This window comes from Vicia villosa, linkage group LG3 (genome assembly GCF_029867415.1).
Source record: "Vicia villosa cultivar HV-30 ecotype Madison, WI linkage group LG3, Vvil1.0, whole genome shotgun sequence".
Lineage (NCBI taxonomy): Eukaryota > Viridiplantae > Streptophyta > Magnoliopsida > Fabales > Fabaceae > Vicia > Vicia villosa.
In genome coordinates, this window is record NC_081182.1 from 12,250,309 (window position 1) to 12,270,281 (window position 19,973).

Here is a 19,973-nt window from a genome sequence, read left to right on the forward strand (position 1 = left end):
TCTATAGTGATGTTGTTACCGACGACAATGGTTTATTCGGAAAGGTTAACGAGGTATCGTCGTGGTGCTTTAGGAGGAAAGATGAAGAGAGAGATAATGGGATGAGGCATAGCTTATCTGGAATGTTTGCTACTGTTTCTTTGTTTAGGGAGTATCAAAATGTAGCTATGGCCATAAATACTCTCATTCATTGGCTTTCATTGGCTTTGCAGTGGACTCAAATTTTTGAAGTAAACATGATATTTGATTTTGATATCATATAACAGATTAATTTTTCTTCTCTCAATTAGTTAGGATATGGAATTAATCTATTTGTTAATCTTAAACTATGATAAATATTCTAAATAACAGCCGCGTTGCAGTCCTATAAATAGTTTTGCGATTTTGACGTACATGTGTTACGATACCCTTTCGAGAAAGAGAAAGGCATCGGTCTTTGGTCAATGATCAACGATAATATAGCGAAAGATCTAACAAAAGTTTGCCTGTCTGTTTACTTTAGTGAGCATCTCTCCTCCATGCAAAAGTGTTTTTGAAGAAATGGAGTATTCATATTTGCTGGACCAAGCATATGAATGGGGAACAAGAGTCTGGATTTGGCAGATAGATTTATATTGCTTTGCCATATTAAGGAAAATATTAGCACTTCAATATGATATAAGAAAAAAATTTCATGATTTTTATAGTTTTTTTACACCTCTTAACCCTTTCAATAATATCATATTAGCGTGTTCTTCCCTATCTTCTAAACAATTGGAGGTGCCATGCACGGGTACCAGCCTCATGGGAATTCTCTACTTCGCTGCTGCTTTTGTTGTATCTGCCTATGCTTCAACAGTCAAGTTTAAATCATATACATTCTTTAAAAAAATATACAACTTTATTCAGGAAAAGATAAATAAGGAAATGTCTTTTATATAAAAGTTAATAATAATCAAATCTATTTATGTCTTTTATATTTTAAAAAAGAAAATCACTACATCCGAGATATTGGATTCATGGGGTTAGCAAGTTAGAAAATTATTAATTTTTTGTTAAATTAACTATAAATAATTTCCAAATTTATTCATCATATTTTATTAATTATTATTTTTTAATTAAATTTAATTTTTTAAAATACATGTCTAATTTATTTAGTAGGTTAATAAATTAGTTATTATTGTGTCTAATATATATTTATCTCTCTCTCTCTCTCTCTATATATATATATATATATATATATATATATATATATATATATATATATATATATATATATAATATATATATATATATATATATATATATAATATAAAATATTTGAAATCTTAAAATTAAAATTTTAATGGGTCAATTCCATCCAAATACGAAATAATAACAACAATAACTTTATAAATATATTCATAAAAATATTTATAAAAATATTCATAAATTTTTTGAAATATTACCACACTGGTAATATTTTTAGTTTCTTTGAATTTTGGTGCACAATTGAGCTATAGACACCATTTCACAATATTCCAGATTTGGATGGAAATATTCCTCTATGCAAAAAATTTGAAATTTATTGACCATTTTTAAAAGTATTTGAAAATATAAAAGTCATGATAGGAAAAAAAATATAATGTTTAATTAAAATTTATGATTTTATTAATAGTGAATCTCAGTATTTATGATTTTTTTTTTTAGTTAGTTTTTATATCACTAATACTAAAAAAATCTAAAAATAATTTTTTAATGTATTAAAAAATAAAATAAATGATTTTAACAGGAGAACATTCATATCTTATTCATGTTGAACTATATATTATTCATATAAAACCATTTTGATAATAAATAGAAAATATCTTGATTTTAGTTTATAAATTCTAAGGCATGACATTATATGAAAAGAGAAAATATCTTGATCTAAATGTTTTTACGGGTACTAGATATTTTTTTATACATTTAATTATTATTTTTTAAGGTACCAGACATTTTTCTATGCATTCAATTATTATTTTTTTTACGGGTACCAGACATTTTTTTTATACATTTAATTATTATTTTTTCACGGATACTAGACATTTTTTTATACATTCAATTATTATTTTTTTTACGGGTACCAGACATTTTTTTATACATTTAATTATTATTTTTTCACGGATACTAGACATTTTTTTATACATTCAATTATTATTTGTTCACGGGTACCAGACATTTTTCTATACATTTAATTATTATTTTTTCACGGGTACCAGACACTTTTCTATACATTCAATTATTATTTTTTCACGGGTACCAGACATATTTCTATACATTCAATTATTATTTTTTAACGAGTATCAGACATTTTTCTATTAAAAAATGTATATCTGAAACAAATGCGCGTCACATACCAGAACCCGTGCACACGCACGGGTTAGTTACTAGTTTGTGTGAAGAAAACAGCTATTTTTATGGACAACAAAGCGTTTGCATTCAGATCTTTTGATTAAATTGGAAGAGATAGCTTACTATCTAATCCAAATTTTTTTAGAATCAAATCCTACTCTTACCAAGCTTGATGCGTGTGTGGTGACTGGTGAGGTGATAAAGGCTTCATCCACTAGGAGCCCTTTTCTTTTCTCTCCTTCATCTGCCTCATTTCTTTATGATAACATTAACACTTTAATTAACATGTTGCTTTCGCAACCACAACTAACTTCTATTCCGTTACCGTTCAATGCAACCCGCGTTAACTTTTTCCCAATCCACCGCCACCACCACCACCATGTCATCTCTCAACCACCTCCATCCGCCGCCACATCCTCCTCATCCCCCAGACTAATAATCAAAGACGACGGTCCCAACGACATTCTCTCCCTCCAAAACCGCCGTTACGACTTCGCTCCCCTCCTCCAGTTCCTCTCCAACGATTCCACCTCCACTGATTCCAACTCCAACAACAACAACACAGACTCGCTCTCTCCCACCGAGTTCCAACTCGCCGAGTCATACCGAGCCGTTCCCGCTCCACTCTGGCACGCGCTTCTCAAATCCCTCTGTTCTTCTTCTACCTCCATTAACCTAGCATACGCCGTCGTTACATGGCTCCAGAAACACAACCTCTGTTTCTCCTACGAGCTTCTCTACTCAATCCTCATCCACGCGCTCGGACGAAACGAAAAGCTCTACGAAGCTTTCTTACTCTCTCAACGACAGGTTCTAACTCCGTTAACCTATAACGCTTTAATCGGTGCTTGTGCTCGTAACGGTGACCTTGAAAAAGCGCTAAACCTAATGTCTAGAATGCGCCGTGACGGTTTTCAACCTGATTTCGTTAATTATAGTTCAATTATCAAATCGTTAACTCGTTCGAATAGAATCGATTCTCCGATTCTTCAAAAGCTTTATGCCGAACTCGAATCGGATAAAATCGAAGCTGACGGTCACCTATTGAATGATATAATCCTCGGTTTTTCGAAAGCCGGTGATGCGACGCGAGCAATGCATTTTCTTGCAGTTGCTCAGGGTAAAGGTTTGAGTCCTAAATCAGGAACTCTTGTTGCGGTTATATTAGCTTTGGGAAATTCGGGTAGAACGGTTGAGGCAGAGGCGTTGTTTGAGGAGATTAAAGAAAATGGTTCGGAGCCGAGGACTAGGGCTTATAATGCATTGCTTAAAGGTTATGTGAAAACTGGTTCTCTTAAAGATGCAGAGTTTGTTGTTTCTGAAATGGAGAAGAGTGGTGTTTTACCTGACGAACAGACTTATAGTTTGTTGGTTGATGCATATTCTCACGCTGGAAGATGGGAGAGTGCGAGGATTATGTTGAAAGAAATGGAAGCGAGTAATTTGCAGCCGAATTCGTTTATTTATAGTCGAATATTGGCGAGTTATAGGGATAAAGGGGAGTGGCAGAAATCGTTTCAGGTTTTGAAGGAGATGAAGAGTTGTGGTGTGCAGCCTGATAGACATTTTTATAATGTGATGATTGATACTTTTGGAAAGTATAATTGTATTGATCAAGCGATTGCAACATTTGAACGAATGATGTCTGAGGGGATTCGACCGGACACAGTTACATGGAATACGCTGATTGATTGTCATTGTAAGTCCGGGCGACATAATAGGGCAGAGGAATTGTTTGAGGAAATGCAGCAGAGTGGGTATTCGCCTTGTGTTATGACTTATAACATTATGATTAATTCTATGGGTGCGCAGGAGAGATGGGAACGAGTGAGTGATTTGTTGAGCAGAATGCAGAGTCAAGGATTGTTGCCCAATGCTGTTACCTATACCACTCTCGTCGATATTTATGGAAAGTCTGGAAGGTTTAATGATGCCATTGAGTGCCTTGAGGTCTTGAAATCTATGGGATTCAAGGCAACTGCGACCATGTATAATGCTCTAATTAATGCTTATGCACAAAGGGTATGTTATTATGCATGTTATTATCTGAATTGTTAATGTTATTCTTGAATTGAAAAACACGCTGAGGCATTGGCTTTGGACTGGGTGAGGAATGTACCATATTTGTATCTAGAATATCTCATCTTAGCTTATTTAATAAGTGGACTAGTTAGTTAGTAATTTTGGTGATATTTTGCATGAATTTGGGCAGGGTCTGTCCGATCAAGCAGTAAATGCATTTAGGATGATGGCAGCTGAGGGTCTTACTCCCAGTCTTTTAGCTCTCAATTCCTTAATCAATGCTTTTGGTGAAGATAGAAGAGACGCTGAAGCATTTGCTGTACTGCAGTACATGAAAGACAATGTATGCTTTTTACTATTCCCCTCCCCCCTTCTTTTTTGGGCCAAAGACCTTAAATTATATGTTATTTATTTGTTTGTGTACTACAGGGTGTCGAACCTGATGTAATTACTTATACTACGCTCATGAAAGGCTTAATTCGTGTTGAAAAGTTCAACAAGGTATGTATAATATACCATAATTGCAATCAATATGTGTTGTCTATTTTTTTATAATTCTTCACTCTTGCTTCTGGTCAATGAAATGAAATTTATCATATAGTTAAACAAGGTATGTAATATGCCATAATTGCAATCAATATGTGTTATCTATAATTTTATAATTCTTCACTCTTGCATCTGGTCAATGAAATTTATCATATAGGTTTTTAGCTCCGATGTTCTTAGAACTCGTACTCTATTTTTTATTTCGTAGTTGTTGTTTATATTGGTTTTGCAGCCCCTAAGCCATGGTGGTTCACAGTAATTAATAATTAAGGAAAAATAACGGATAAATTGGTTTGAGTCCATTCTCTTGCAATGTTTTTGATATGTTAAGCACAGTCCACATTCTTCCTCTTCTCTAATATAGATAGATGGTAGTGTGATTTTTCATAGAAGAAAAACAATTGGGTAAAAGTTGTAGATCCTGTTTTTCCAACTTATTTGTCTCTTACAATCAGTCAACTTCATTGCACGAATTATGCTGCATCATTTGCGTTTCAGGTTCCAGCTGTGTATGAAGAAATGGTTAGGTCCGGATGCACTCCAGATAGAAAAGCTAGAGCAATGCTGCGGTCTGCTCTTAGATACATGAAACAAACACTAAGATCAACAGACACTAAGATCAGGAATTATTAAGCACATTAATAAAGCCTATACCGAGTTGTAAGCGGTAAAATAAAGTCAAGTTTGGTCACCTGGTATATGTGGTTCTAATTCTGAAGGTTAGTGCTAACTTGCTACCTCCCTGCTTACAATTGCATAACATGATTCAACTTTTAAAAGAATAATATTTACTCTGCAATTATACGACGGTTTGGCTGAAATCAGTCTGTACTTTATGTTAAATTGGTCTTTTGCCTTCTTAATTTACAAGTATATTTGCCCTTGGAAAAGACAATTTAAGAGGGTTTCATGTTTATTTTAATATTTACCGTATTACTTATCTGTAGCAATTCAAATTATGATTATACTTATTAGTTAATCTAATAATGACATATGATTGCAGCTGTGGCTTTAGTATAGATGGTGCCACAGAAATATCTGCAGTGTAACCATCCTGGAAATGTACGCTCCTGCTGTAACAGAACAACAAACAAAGTTACGGAAATCACATGGAACCCTCTCCAAACTCAAAAAAATGAAAAAACATGCAGAGACACTGTTGGCTTCTCGAAATGTTGTACCATCTAGTATCAGTCTTGGGGATTAATGTATTATACTGTATATTCTTTTCACATTGTATTGTATGTTTACACGTTAAAGTGCATAAGTGGGAGTCCATGTAAATTTGAAAAAGGAATAGTGAGTATGCATTCATTTTCAATCTCATCTTCAATGCCTGCACTCGAGAACATTTCAAAACTTTTACTTACAATTTATTTAGGTTTATCTTCTATCATTCTGTCAGATTTTTTTTTCCATCGGTGTGTGAAAGCATTACTGCAGGCCGTTTGAAATAGTTATTTACAGTTTGGTTAGGTTTATCTTATTGCATTGTCAAAAATGAGAGTTTATATTATTATAAAATATCTGTTTGTTTTTTAATTTCTATGAAATAGCTTACAACATATTCACATATTATTTTCAATTTGTTTCATTTGATAACATAAAAACAAATATACTATATTGTTCATACGATAAATTTTGTAATCTAAGAGGCAATAGAATCAAATGGTGCCATTTCTTCATCCAAAATTAGACGAATATATTTCATGTAACATAACAAATGAAGACAGCTCTTAGCGTCACATGAATGCATTACTAAGTTGTACCACGGGTAGAGCCACCTGAGCGGATAGGTAGCACAACATTTCATTTTTTTTATAATACAATAATCTATCATTCCCCGAGGTCGGCACAATAAAGGATTAGAATATATAACCTGGGATGAAGGGGGCATTACAGAGTAGTAGAGAGAACAATAATAAATTAACAATTTTTTCTCAAAATTGGATATACAGTTTCTGCTACGACCTAATTTTAAAGGGGAATAGCAGAAACAATTGGTCTACTCCCCTTAGTTTTAGTTTTTGAAATTCTAGAACAGAACATGCACAATAGTAAAACTGACGATAGTAAAAAGAGCCTATAATATGTTCTTATTTCTTGCATTCCAAGCTCAAGTACCTCCATCTTTTTTCCATATCTATTCCTTCTCTCCATCAAATACCCATCTAGATATTCATCTATTGATACTAACTTATCCAACTTAACGACAGATGCTTTTGATTGGATCTCACCAAGCTGGTGCGGCCCCAATTTAAAAATTGTAAAGAAAGCTGCAGACCAGTCCTCGAGAACAGTCTGAAAAAGATAATGCAAGATGTTAGGATCTTCGTTGTTCTACTTTTTCTAAATGTCATATCCATCTCCTTAATTGAAAGGTTAAAAAATCAATTTATTTGTAGTTAAGGAATTACTCGAAAGGAATACGAAACAACTCTCAAATAAACTTAGAAGGAACTAAGTGATAATTGCAGTGAAGTTTTCAAGTAACATACATTGTAGCTAGCACGGTCAGTGGGATTAAACATTTTAAAACAGTCATTTGAGGCAGCCGTTGCATCCCCATATATCTGTCGGTCAATACAAGACATTAGGACACCACAACCAAATCTGCTAGTACAAAATGGGAAGAGGTCTAGTAAACATGCATACCTCAAAGGTGAAGGCCAAGGGAACCCTCGCAACATCATACATGAAATCGGTTGCTGTCCCGTGTGCAAAATACCTGGAGAATCAAGTTCTTATTTGAGGATGAATTGACATATAAACTATGGACAGCAATATAAAGCCATCTGTCTACCTCAAGACTAGTAATTCTGAAGCACTAAAACAGATCATGTATGTTATACTTTAAAAATTTACAATTTTCAATTCAACACTTTTGGCACCTAAAATTTAGTACAGAGCAACCACTTGCAACTTCCAATTATATATAAAAGAAAAGCATATCTGAGTCCCTAAGATGTCAATTAGCCAAACTTGTGCTATTCACGTCCAGCTTGACAACCAATAAGCCAAGTCATCATGGGTTTACTGTGTTTTGAGTAAGAGTATCTCTCCATCTTACATGCACTTTGGTTAAGTTCCATATTTTAAGATGCATCCAAAATAAATAAAATAGACATAAAAACTGCAATAGTCAAATTTATCCTCTTGTCATGAGTGACATCATTCATAAGGTAGGAAAATAAGACAGAAGAAAATACAAATAAGAACTTTGACAGTCATTAAAATAAACTAACTGTGACCAACTGTTCATTTTTTTAGCAATGAAGATAACAGAAGAAAACAGATATATAAATCCCAAACAATTGGCCTAGTAAAAAATTTGTATCAGCCCTCTCATCAGATTCAAATAAAAATTAACTAACCCTACGGAACCGCCTCCAGACCCAATCACACAACGCTTATGGCAATGAAGCTGATTAACTTCTTCAAGCAACGACTTCATCCGTTGCAATGGCAATCCATCAGGTGTAGTATTTTTGTGATCATATGGCATAAAAAGAGCCTGCAGAGAGGGTTGGAAAAGGGACAGTAATATTTGTCATATAAGTTCATATGATGATGGCTCCAAAGCATCTTTACCAAATTACAGTCAAGTATTGTAAAAGCAGCAAGTGTAACAGCTAAAATAACAGAAGTAAATAATACACAGTAAGAGCCATGAAGGTGAGAAAATATCACCTACTTCACATAAGAAAATATAGTGCCATAAGGGGCAAAGTTTTAACCACAGCAAGGCTTAAATGACAACCTAACAATTATAGTATTAGTTTTTTTTTTTTTTAATTGAATGGGGTTATTCGCCTCCATATTGCCAAATATGGACTCCACCCTGGTCAGAGTCAAACTCAAATGTGGACTCCATACTTCGTCAGAGTCAGGTACTGTAATGTTAATAATGTATGCCAATCCTAATATTTACACCTGATACTTCTTCTGTTCCCAAAAGAGATTCTCAACAATTTCTATCACATCTTTATTTCATTTGCATAACAATATGACACTTCTTTAAGAAGGATAGTACAAGAGTAGTTGCAGCAGGGATTGTTAGCTAAAGGACTAAATGTGAAGCTTGTGTTACCAGTGAGACATCTAAATTAAAAAAAATAAAAAACAGAATTAAGACAAATGAATTTCAGTAGCCATTTTTTGAATGAGAAAAATTAATGCTTTAGAAAGATGCAGCTGTAATATACATTGGGTTGACAGAATGTTAAGACTTATCATCGCTAACTTCATTGGGTTAGCAGTTCTAGTTTTAAGAAGCAATTATTATATTATTAGGAGTGATTAGTGGGAAATAATTGTAGTATTAGAGCAGTTATATTTTATTAATGTTGTGTTCGTGTGTAGAATAAATAAGGGAAGATAGGAGAAGAGTCATGTATTTTGAAATTAGATTGGAAAGGGGTCAATTTGGCATTAGGGGAGGTGCAGACTCGAAGTTATGCGGTATTATTATGTAATTCAAAGGGATTTTCCATGTTTCCTTTTGTATATCGGTTGGTTTCTATCAACTGGAATCAGAGCAATTCCGATCCAGGAAGATTCGCCGGGTGTGCTGGAAATTTAGGCCTTTAGATGACTGTAGATTTGATGGAAGGGATGCTTATTGGTGGCTGATCTAGGCAGTTCTCATATTTCACATTTTGCTCTGTCACTCTATTTCAAGTTATGGGATCCTGGAGGATACATTTTATTGGTAAACATGCTGGTTTAGAAGTTTAACAAAAAGCAAATAGAAATTAGGTTTAGCATCCCATAAAGAAATATCACTGATAAAGTTGAAACAAGTAAATAGAATCTACGAGATTATTTACTAATTATGTCAGCAATTAAATTGAAAATGAAAACTCTAACTCCTGCTTGGGTTTTTATAACATGCACATATGGAATTATAGCATAGAGATAGATAAGAAACATAAGGGAATCATTTTATTTTTCAAAAAAGGTGAAAACTTAACTAAGCTTACCTTCATTCCAGAGTGCACATTGACCCATATATGTGGTTCAAAAGATATCGCAAGTTTCCTCATAATTTGACTTTCAGGCTCGCTAAATGGGGCAATTCCGGGATTCTCCTCATATGGATCATAGTCCTATTGTTTTGAGCAGTAATAAAAATGAATATAAAGCTTCAAAAAATAATAAACAGTTTGACACTTAGCTGAAAAAGAAAGATCAGGGCATAGATTGACAAGCAGCTAACAAGAATGAGAAATGTAATCTAGCTAAAAAATCCTCTTCTTACATATTGCTATCTCAAACTAACTAAAAGGTGCAAGCCGACAATGAAAACAGTACAAGCACCATTAATTAATAAAATTTCACAGTACCAACATAGAGATTGAAGACATGTAACAGACCTTTTCCTTTTTGCCCCAATCTACACTCCAATTACGGTTGAGATCAACTCCTCTGCCTGTCACATAATATACACTTTAGGCATTTCAAAATTAGTAACTACTGTACTAAGTATCATACAGGATAAATACAATACCATTTTCAAAATTAGTAACTACTGTAATAAGTATTATACAGGATAAATACAATACCATTTCTTCTCTCACACAGATCTCCAGCCTCAACAAGTTTGCGGCCATTAAAGTTTTCCATTGGAATCACCTATAAGTAATTAGACAGCAACATTATGAAGATACCAATCTCTCCTGTTAATTCTAATACTCCATAAATGCACATAACTCTTACATTTTTTTCTTACATTTATTAAAAGTATTCCCTAACTCTAAAACTTCAATATACACCCAAAATCAAATGTGTAACAATCGGGACATAGTTGTAATACTCCACGTATATGATTATGGAACTTCATCAGCACCTTAATAGTTAGAGCCTAGTTCCACAATGAAATTCATGATTATCGCATGCTTAAGGCAGAAATTTCACTTACCTTTATTACAAGCTGGTCAAGTGTACTGTTTAAGGAAGCTTTATCCATGCCGGGTAGAAACTGTTCTTCACTTAGAATAGACAAAATCTTTAAAGCAAGTTCTGAGGTAATCAGCTCCCTTCCATGCTGTCCAAAACTCTGGAAGACAAGGAATCATCTGTCAAAAAAACCAGAATAACCAATTTGAGAAAACTATCCACTACATGCCAAATTACAGCTTTGTGTAAAAGAACACCTTATTGTAATTATAGTATCACAACTAACATACAATTGTTTCTAACATTAAACAACTGGTAACATGAAACCCTATAACTAATACCAATGAATGCAGAAATCTTACAAGAAGGATCCGAAGCTTTGGCTTCTCAGCAGTATCTTTCTTTCCCTTACAATAAGTAACCACCCCAATCTCAGCACCATAGCCTTTGTTTCTCGCTTTAACTGTCTCCATCTACATTAAAACATCGAAGATAAGAACTATGTATACTCAAATACCAAAACACACAGTAGACAAATCTAAACACATCATTAACTACTCACAGAAAGCTTATCTGGATGACGATGTACCAAATCCTTGATCTCATCCATCAATTTCCGACTGCAGAATTCCACAACAACAAACAAATAAGCAATTTCACAAAATTACAGAACAAATCAAGTAATTGAAAAAAAAATACAGTGCAGTGCTCCATAAAACCAAAGCGTGACAATTAAGAAATCAAACAACATAAAAAGACACAATATAAACGAATTGTTAACACCGCCACCTCTGAAAAAAGGCGTTGACCAGTCACTGTCGGTGTCCGCAATCAACACTGACACTTATTATTACATTTAATTCATTAATTTTTTCAAATTATTATGGCGTCGACGTGTCAGTGTCATGTTTTTAGTGGCCGTGCTTCATAGCGAATTGTAAATCAGTTTCTACACAAGGCAAGTAAAACTAATATACTACAGATTGAAATTCATTCAACAACTATAGAAACTAACTAATACACTACAGATTGAGATTCGTTCAACAAAATCGTAACTGAAATTTAACTATAGAAACTAATATAACACATATTGAGATTCATTCAACAAAATCTTAACTGAAATTTAACTATAGAAACTAATATACTACAGATTGTAACTGAAATTAACCATACACTACAGATTCAGATTCATTTAACAAAATCGCAACTGAAATTCAACTATAAGTCTATAACTAAAAACGTGATTTGAACTGCAGATTTGCATAATTGAATTGCGAAATTGAAAAAGCGTGGATTTCAATAATTAAGGAAGAGATTAAAACCTGGAATGATAGAGATCGTAGTTGATCGGTGTAACTGAAAATTGAGTGAAATTGTTGATAGATTCGCCATTAACAGAGAAGAGATCTCGGGAAGAAGAGAGGAAGTAGATGATGATTGAGAAGAGAAAAGATGAAAGAGAAAGAAGATCAGCCATGGCAAGATCCACTGTATCATTTCATTCTTTTATTTATGGTAAGATTTTTCATGATATAAAGTATATTTATTAAACTTCTTCCACACTGCGTTTCTCTAATAATTTTCTCAATTTCTCAATTTTTTGTTTATGAATACACTATTATATAACAAATTCATTACTAATCGATTGCTTTTTCACACGTTCAACGGTGTTGATGAAACGCGGTTAACAAAAAGTATCAGGTATATTTATATTAAATAATTTTTGTGTTGTTTTTTATTTTTTATTTTCGTGTGAAAATCATAACTTTTGAATTAATTTTGTAATGCAAAATTATTTTTAATTTTGTTTTTGACTGTTTTTCTTGTTTTGACTTTTCTTTTTAGAGATTAATTAATATAAATTATTAATTTAAACAAATTTACAATGCATCATAAGCATTTAATTATTTATTTTAAAAAAATTAAAATAAAAGGCAAATATTTTAAACTAAATAACTGTTGTGATTAATTGATAATGTAATTTTTTTATTATATCAGTATGTTTTAATTAAATTATTATTTTTGTAAACAAAATTATGTTGTCGCATTTTCCTTTTAAAATGTATACTGAGTTGACAAATTGAATATGATTATGAAGCAGCAGTCGTTATCGTATTTAAGGTGTTCAGTTGTTTAACGCCTAAACTTTTTAGGCATTAATTTTTGTTTATGCTTAAAATAAGTGTTACTTTGTTTATAATTCTATTCTAATAAGTGACTATGCTTTGGTGAAATTTATGAAAAGAATTAAAATTTAGTGTGAAACTTTGACAATTGACTACTGAGCATAATGGATACAGAGTTTTATACTGCTCTTACTGGTTTAGTCGGGTTTAGGGTCAATTATGGCATCAAGTGGTTTTAGCCCTCTTTCGATCGCAATTGCGGGAAATCGAACTGTGATTCTTCCTACCAAGTCTAGCGTCAATCACCACTAGACCAACTAACGATTGGTGAAATAGCCAACTTTCTCACACACATGAACTCTAATAAATATTAATGTACATTAAAAATAAAAATTTAAAATAAATTTAAAATTTCTAGAAATATATTTTAAATAATAAAATTTAAACCATAATATCAAATGTCTTAATGAAACAATTAATATTTTAAGTTATAAAAATAAAATATTTCAAATCATCAATAAATTTGTCTTACATATGTTTTTATTACTCCCTCCATTTTTATTATAAATCGCTTTGAAAAAAATTGTATTTAAATATAAGTCGCTTTATAATTTCAATGAATAATTAATGATATTTTTTCTATTATATTCTTAAATATTTATTATTCTCTCTTTTTAATTATGTAAGTTTATTTGGTCTCTCTCTTTTCAATTATGTAAATTTATCTGACACATGTCATTAATGAAAGATAATTTTGTAAAAACTTTCATGATTTCTCATTTTTATACGACAATTATTATTTTTCTTAATAGGTGTGAAAAGTCCAAAACAACTTATAATAAAAAACGGAGGTAATATAATATTTTATTTTTTATTTATACAGTAGAATATTATTATAGAGCATTTTATATTATGTTTTAATATGAGATGCCAATTCGATTAGAGCGTATTTAAGATGAAATTTATATAAACAAAAGTGTCTTATGAACCATTTTCTTACCCTTCTTCTCAATTTTTTTCCATTTATTTTAACATGAATATTGTTGGATACGTTTTTTATTCAAGAACCAAACTTGTCATGAAAATCCCTTATAGAGTTAACTGGAATTTTGAGCAACTAAAGGCTAGCTTAAATTGTTGGTTACGCGAAGAGATTAATGGAGGTGAAAGGCGGATTAGAAGAATAAACAAGCATGTTTCATACATCTCTATTGTGGATGACAATAACGATATCTAGAAGTGTTGGTGGCCAGTCAACACTGACAATCATGTTAAAGATATGATGTGAACACTCTTAATGGAACATATGATATTCTTTTGATTCTTGCATGCTATTATATATTTTGCATAGTCAAGTATTTTTATTTGTTGTTTGTGCTATTATTTTAGTCGTATTTGTTGATCGAGAATCATTCTATTGGTGCCTCCGCGGGGAGAGCATGAACGGGTGTCTCGTCGTCGTGGGGAGTGACTGCGGGACCTGGATCGTCGATATCTCATAGGGGGAGCATGATCAGCAACCCTTCTCCAACATTGTGATCTGTTGGTTTTGCTGAAAAAATGAGGAAGTTGGTCTGGTTGATCGTTGCGAACAAGGGCACCGTGGCCGGGTCAGTGTTGCATGGCACGTGAATCTCTTGATCAGAACCAAGGGTCTCGTGCTGTTGGACAGCGTTGGGGACCACGTCATCGGAAGAGGATGAGGCGGTTTATCTGTCCCTGGGGTCACCTTGTTTGTGACCAGCTATGTTGTTGTTGAGGTCGTCGATGGCAGCGAAGGTTTCAAGTTATCGTCGTGTTGGCTGGCCATGATGATTGGTAGGTTTTAGAGATTGAGTTTGCTTTGGTCTGTTTCAGAAGACGGGGGAGCAAAGGCTTCCCACAAATGGCGCCATTGATCTTACCGAAATCAGAACAGTCTTAAGTGGCCTGCAACACTTGGACTTCTGTGTTTGATAAAAAAGGGGGTGTACCTGCAAGATACTCCGATGCCAAAGTAAGGTTCACAGTGAAAGAGAGCAAGTACGAAGTTAGAATGTGATTAGAATACCCGACTCTCTTGTGAATAGGGTATTTATATTGCCCCCGCGCAGGGCCAAGATCTTCAATTATGAGATGGACTCTCTGCTCCACTATAAAATATTGCCAGGATCCTACATGGATAGGGAAGACCAGCGCATGGTCTACACTATGGGTCATCTGCTTCGAGATCTTCGGGTGTTGGAAGACTGGCTCTTCTTGAGGACAGTTGGCCATGTGTCCTTAGAGAGGCATGTGGGTGAGAAGCTCCCCAACAGTTATGGCAGTTTCAGCTACTTCGTTGGGTCTTCCTTGCAGTATCGTTGGAGTGGGCTTTGCCCTGCGGTTGGTCAGCCGCAGGCCCAGTCCAGAATAGTAAGATTGATAAGTTTAAAGCTCGCTTGGTAGCCAAAGGATACACTTATATTTTTAGGTTAAATTATAGGGATACTTTCTCGCATGTAGTCAAGATGGCATCAATTAGACTTCTTCTCGCCATTGCAGCCATTCGACATTAGCCTTTTCATCAACATGACGTCAAAAATGAATTTTTAATTGGTGATCTTGAAGAGGAAGTATATATATGGAGCAACCACCTAGGTTTGTTGCTCAAGGGGGGTCATTGACTATGGTTTGTAGGCTACATAGGTCTTAAGCAGTCCCCGAGAGCTTGGTTTGGCAAATTCAGCATTGTAGTACAACAGTTTGGTATGGTCCATAGTGAAGCTGATCATTATTTGTTTTATCGTCACTCAACCCAATAACGTGTGCATCTTATTGTGTATGTAGATGATATTGTCATAATTGGTAGTGATCAGCAGGGAATACTCCAGTTAAACTGCGGTATTTTTTTTGGTATTGAGGTAGCTCAATCTAAAGATGGTTTGGTGATTTCTCGGCCGAAATATGCTACGAATATTTGTGAAGAAAGAAGTTTGTTGAACGCTAAAACAACTTATCCTCTTATGAATCCAAGTCTCAAACTTCTACCCAATCAGGGGGAGCCTCAATCTGACTAAGGAAGGTATAGGATATTGATTGGAAATTTGAATTATCTCAAGGTCACTCGTCTGAACATTTCTTTTGCTGTTAGTGTGGTAAGTCAATTCTTAAACTCTGCTTTCTAGAAACACATACATGCTGTTATCCGAATTTTGAGATGCATCAAATATGCTCTAGGAAAAGTCTCGGGTATGAAGATAAAAGACATACTCATATAGTTAGATATTTTGATGCTGATTGGACATGGTCAACCATTGATAGACTCTGGGTATTGTGTACTTGTTGGAGGAAACCTTATATCCTGGAAAGTAAGAAATAAAATGTAGTTGCAATATAAAGCGCCAAGGCAGAGTATAAGATAATGAAATGGCAACATGTGAGCTCATTTAGTTAAAGCAGTTGCTCAAAGAACTTCAAAGTGAAGAAATAAGATCAATGACACTTATTTGTGATAATCAGGCTGCATTACACATTACTTCAAATCCAGTCTTCCCTGAGAAGACCAAACATATTGAGATAGACTATCACTTTGTTAAGGATAAGATTGAATCAAACAACATCGTCAGAAGCTTTGTCAACTCTAATTAGCAGATGTGTTTACAAAATCCATATGAAGTCTCAGAACTAATTATATATGTGACAAACTTGTTGCATTTGACTTATATGCTCAAGTTTTAGGGGGGAGTGTTAATGTTTATGTGTGTGTGTGTATAAGAGAAAATACTCCACAAAATATTCCTTAGTCTCATAGAATAGAATATTCTTTAGCATATTCCCTATGTAATTATTGCTATGAGATGTATATTTCGCTGTATAATACAACTTTCGCAGTGCTATTCAAACACACAGTTTTATTCAAATGTCTCTCGTTCTCTCATAATTCAATAATATTAAATTTGAAGCATGCAAAAAAATTCAACAACATATTTAATTTTCATCTAGAACTAGTTCCAACATTGGGACAACAATTTTGTATATGACTAGTAAGATGATATATACCACACTTTCTTTCTATTTTATCAGCGGTATCCATTTCGATTATAGTATGTGTGCCATTTGGACGACCTTTTTTCTTCCTTCTCATATTTTCGTCGTGGAAAATTACACCCCCTTGATATGTAGACACATATTCCACACTAGCTACCATTGGAAAGCTATTGTTATAGACACTGAATGAGTTTATGACCTTGTAAACATCAGATAAATGCAAGAATGCGTCTTGGCGAATAATAGAACATGCTGAATGACATGGGAGCAAGGCTGGCGAAAGACTTGAAACTTTTTGCTGTCGCATCAACCTTCATGTAGTTTGACTCGATAATGTTCCATTTCCCGCTCCCTCATTATGGTCCATTATCTCCTAAACACTGAAGTTATAATTTTGACGGCCGAATCTTGTGACTAGATGTGTGTTAGATTTGCTAATTTTTTCTTCATAACTTTCTTGTAGTTTTCATTGAACAATTGCCCCAATTCTAACATTGAACTCCAATTTACACCTCTGTTAGCGAATAATTCTCCTAACCTATATAATATGTTTCTCACACCAATGCAATTATGAGTATGTTTCTAGTGCCTTTAAAAACATAATTAGTTGATTCCACAAGGTTTGTTGTCATGTGGCCACATCGTCGATCCTCGTGAAATGCCCTTGTCCACTTCCTAATTTGAATGTTATCCACCCACCTTAAAGCCTCCGCATTTAACAGTCTAATTTCCTTGCGTTAATGTTTGAATTATGGGTGGTTTAAATCATAATTTACATTCACATTTTTTTCCCGATGATTTTTGTATTTGATTTCTCGCATGAAGTTTTGTGCAATGTGTCTTATGAAGTAGACATGTGCAATAGGAGGATTTTGCGAACCATTATCTGGATTATTCTATGCACTCTCAATATATGCATGCGTGTCTGAAATCAAATAGAGGTTGGGTTGTTGATCAATGAGTGTTATGAGATTATTGAGAAAGAAACTCCAACCACCACTAGTCTCACCTTCAACTAGAGCAAAAACAATTGAAAAGATATTACTATTACCGTCTTGTGCCACTGCCATAAGTAATGTTTCCTTGTACAATCATGTTTCATCAATTTGAATAATAGGTTTGCATAATGCAAAACTTTTGATTCATGGTTGAAACAGCCAAAAAGAGTTAATGGAAGATTCTAGTTCCATTAACATAAGTTTCATCATTTGTATAAGCTTCAAGTGTCTTCATAATTTCAACCATTTTAGGAACATATTTCTGAAGTGAAACCAAATATTATGGAAGTTTGTTGTACGAAGTTTCCCAATTTCCATAACTTGTTAAACTTTCTTTGTCTTCACAATCCATGCTTTTCTGTATGAGGGAGTGTAATTGAATTAGGTAATGATGTGGGAGATTATGGAACTCACCTTTAGTGACGGATCCTTACCTACAAGTCGCAAACAATCTTGGAATATAATTGAGATCTTAGTTTACGATGATCCTATATAAAATTGGTGGTAGTGCAATTGTGAGGTGGACCCATAGAACTTATCTCCCAAGTATCACTTCTCTTCCTGTAAGACGCTGCCAAGCGAAACATGCTAAACTCATTACGACAAATAACCATGTAACTCCATGCATATGTGTGATCCTCAGTATAATCAACATAGTTTTCCATGTGAAATTTTTGTATAGCTCTCACGCACTTGACTTTTGTTCGAAACTTGTTTCCCACTATTAACCCACCCTCAAACTATATAGTTAGGTTGTATACAAAATCCGAGGATGACTCATCTTTATTAAAAGACAAGTTTTTCATTGTTGAGGGGGACAATATACATATATTAAAGGTAATGGCTCTTGTTCCTCATGTTAAAAGTCATTGTGTGCAGAGTACTCGCTGTTCCCGAACAAATTCAACATATGATCGACCTGTGCCTCACTTTCTTCTTATTCATTGTTAATATCATCAAAAGTGGAAGTAGTATCCACAAGTTGATCCAATTAGGGAGCAGAAGCATAAGTCTTTATAGCCGTGATAGGAGAAGGGGTCGACGCATAAACAGTGGTTGTTTAATAGTTGGGGCAGAGGTAGAAGTCCCAATATTCACCAAGATCGAAATACCTTTAGCATTTGCAAGACTGTAGAATAGCTTCAACTTGTTTACCTTTTCCATGTTATCTTCAAAACGCATCACACATGTTAATAAATAAATAATTTTATAAAATAAAGCACAAAGACTTCACTCTCACCCAAAATCTTTCTTCCCTCCTAGATAACTGCGCCCATGATTGCATAAGTCTCAATCCAAAATTTTCTCACCTCAGTATAGGGTACCTCATCGGGGCCGAACCCTTCCTCATAGCCAAGCCCTTGAAACCAAGATCACATTTTCTCCTTCATTGTCACATCGTTTGGAGAAAGAGGGCTTGACTTGGTGTAGTAGGAATGAACGTCCTGGTCAAAGTGGATTTTAGACTAGTACTTTGGATATAAAATCAGGCAGAAACGAGAAGAATCAGTGAGGATTATAGAGAGCGAGGTGGGTCATGCGTGTAATGGGCTTTACAATAAGAAGCTGTTAGACGGGGGCAACGATATAGAAGGGCAAAAAAATTTCTTGATTTTTTGTTGCTTTTTATTTTATTTTATTTTTAAAATTTCTCTCTCTATAATTTTATTTTTCTCCTTTTTTAATAGTTAAACTTTGAATGTAATATTTAAAAAATCTTAAATATTTCATTTAACTTATGCGTAATGGCAAATTATTTTGACAAAATAAAATAGACCACTACCTAATTAAAATAACAATCTCTTTGGCCAATAACTTCCTCATAGTTAAGCATAAAGTTTCAAAGTCTAACAATCCTATTAGTCATATAGAATTTCAATTTTTTATAAGAGATATTGAATATTTGTTGGTATATTCTAAGCTGAATGAAATATTTAAGATTTTCAAAATATTATTCAAAGCTTAACTATAAAAAAGAAAGCTTAACTATAAAAAAAAAAGAAAAATAGAATTGTAAAGAAGA

The 19,973-nt window shown here is 33.8% G+C and overlaps 2 protein-coding genes across 2 annotated transcripts; one reads left to right on the forward strand and one right to left on the reverse strand.

Annotated features, from left to right (window-relative positions):
* The first annotated feature begins 2,453 nt into the window (after nucleotides 1-2,453).
* Nucleotides 2,454-6,253, forward strand: LOC131660325 (pentatricopeptide repeat-containing protein At5g42310, chloroplastic). Its single transcript, XM_058929545.1, has 5 exons — nucleotides 2,454-4,374; nucleotides 4,565-4,717; nucleotides 4,804-4,875; nucleotides 5,419-5,639; nucleotides 5,924-6,253. The coding sequence occupies exons 1-4, from the start codon at nucleotides 2,638-2,640 to the stop codon at nucleotides 5,551-5,553; spliced, it is 2,097 nt and encodes a 698-aa protein (XP_058785528.1). The 5' UTR covers nucleotides 2,454-2,637; the 3' UTR covers nucleotides 5,554-5,639; nucleotides 5,924-6,253.
* Nucleotides 6,254-6,839: 586 nt separating this feature from the next.
* On the reverse strand, nucleotides 6,840-12,415 carry LOC131660326 (uncharacterized). Its single transcript, XM_058929546.1, has 11 exons — nucleotides 12,141-12,415; nucleotides 11,381-11,438; nucleotides 11,181-11,291; nucleotides 10,841-10,978; nucleotides 10,485-10,554; nucleotides 10,296-10,351; nucleotides 9,903-10,028; nucleotides 8,295-8,434; nucleotides 7,576-7,648; nucleotides 7,419-7,493; nucleotides 6,840-7,221 (listed from the first exon to the last, which is right to left on the reverse strand). The coding sequence occupies exons 1-11, from the start codon at nucleotides 12,293-12,295 to the stop codon at nucleotides 6,898-6,900; spliced, it is 1,326 nt and encodes a 441-aa protein (XP_058785529.1). The 5' UTR covers nucleotides 12,296-12,415; the 3' UTR covers nucleotides 6,840-6,897.
* Between the last annotated feature and the right edge of the window lie 7,558 nt (nucleotides 12,416-19,973).

Coding starts and splice junctions, on each gene's coding strand:
- LOC131660325 (XM_058929545.1), top strand. CDS start 2,638: ATGTTGCTTTCGCAACCACAACTAACTTCTATTCCGTTACCGTTCAAT. Junction 4,375..4,564: donor TTAATGCTTATGCACAAAGG/GTATGTTATTAT, acceptor GAATTTGGGCAG/GGTCTGTCCGATCAAGCAGT. Junction 4,876..5,418: donor GTGTTGAAAAGTTCAACAAG/GTATGTATAATA, acceptor TTTGCGTTTCAG/GTTCCAGCTGTGTATGAAGA.
- LOC131660326 (XM_058929546.1), bottom strand. CDS start 12,295: ATGGCTGATCTTCTTTCTCTTTCATCTTTTCTCTTCTCAATCATCATC. Junction 11,439..12,140: donor TACGATCTCTATCATTCCAG/GTTTTAATCTCT, acceptor GGAATTCTGCAG/TCGGAAATTGATGGATGAGA. Junction 10,352..10,484: donor TCTGTGTGAGAGAAGAAATG/GTATTGTATTTA, acceptor ATTATGTGACAG/GCAGAGGAGTTGATCTCAAC.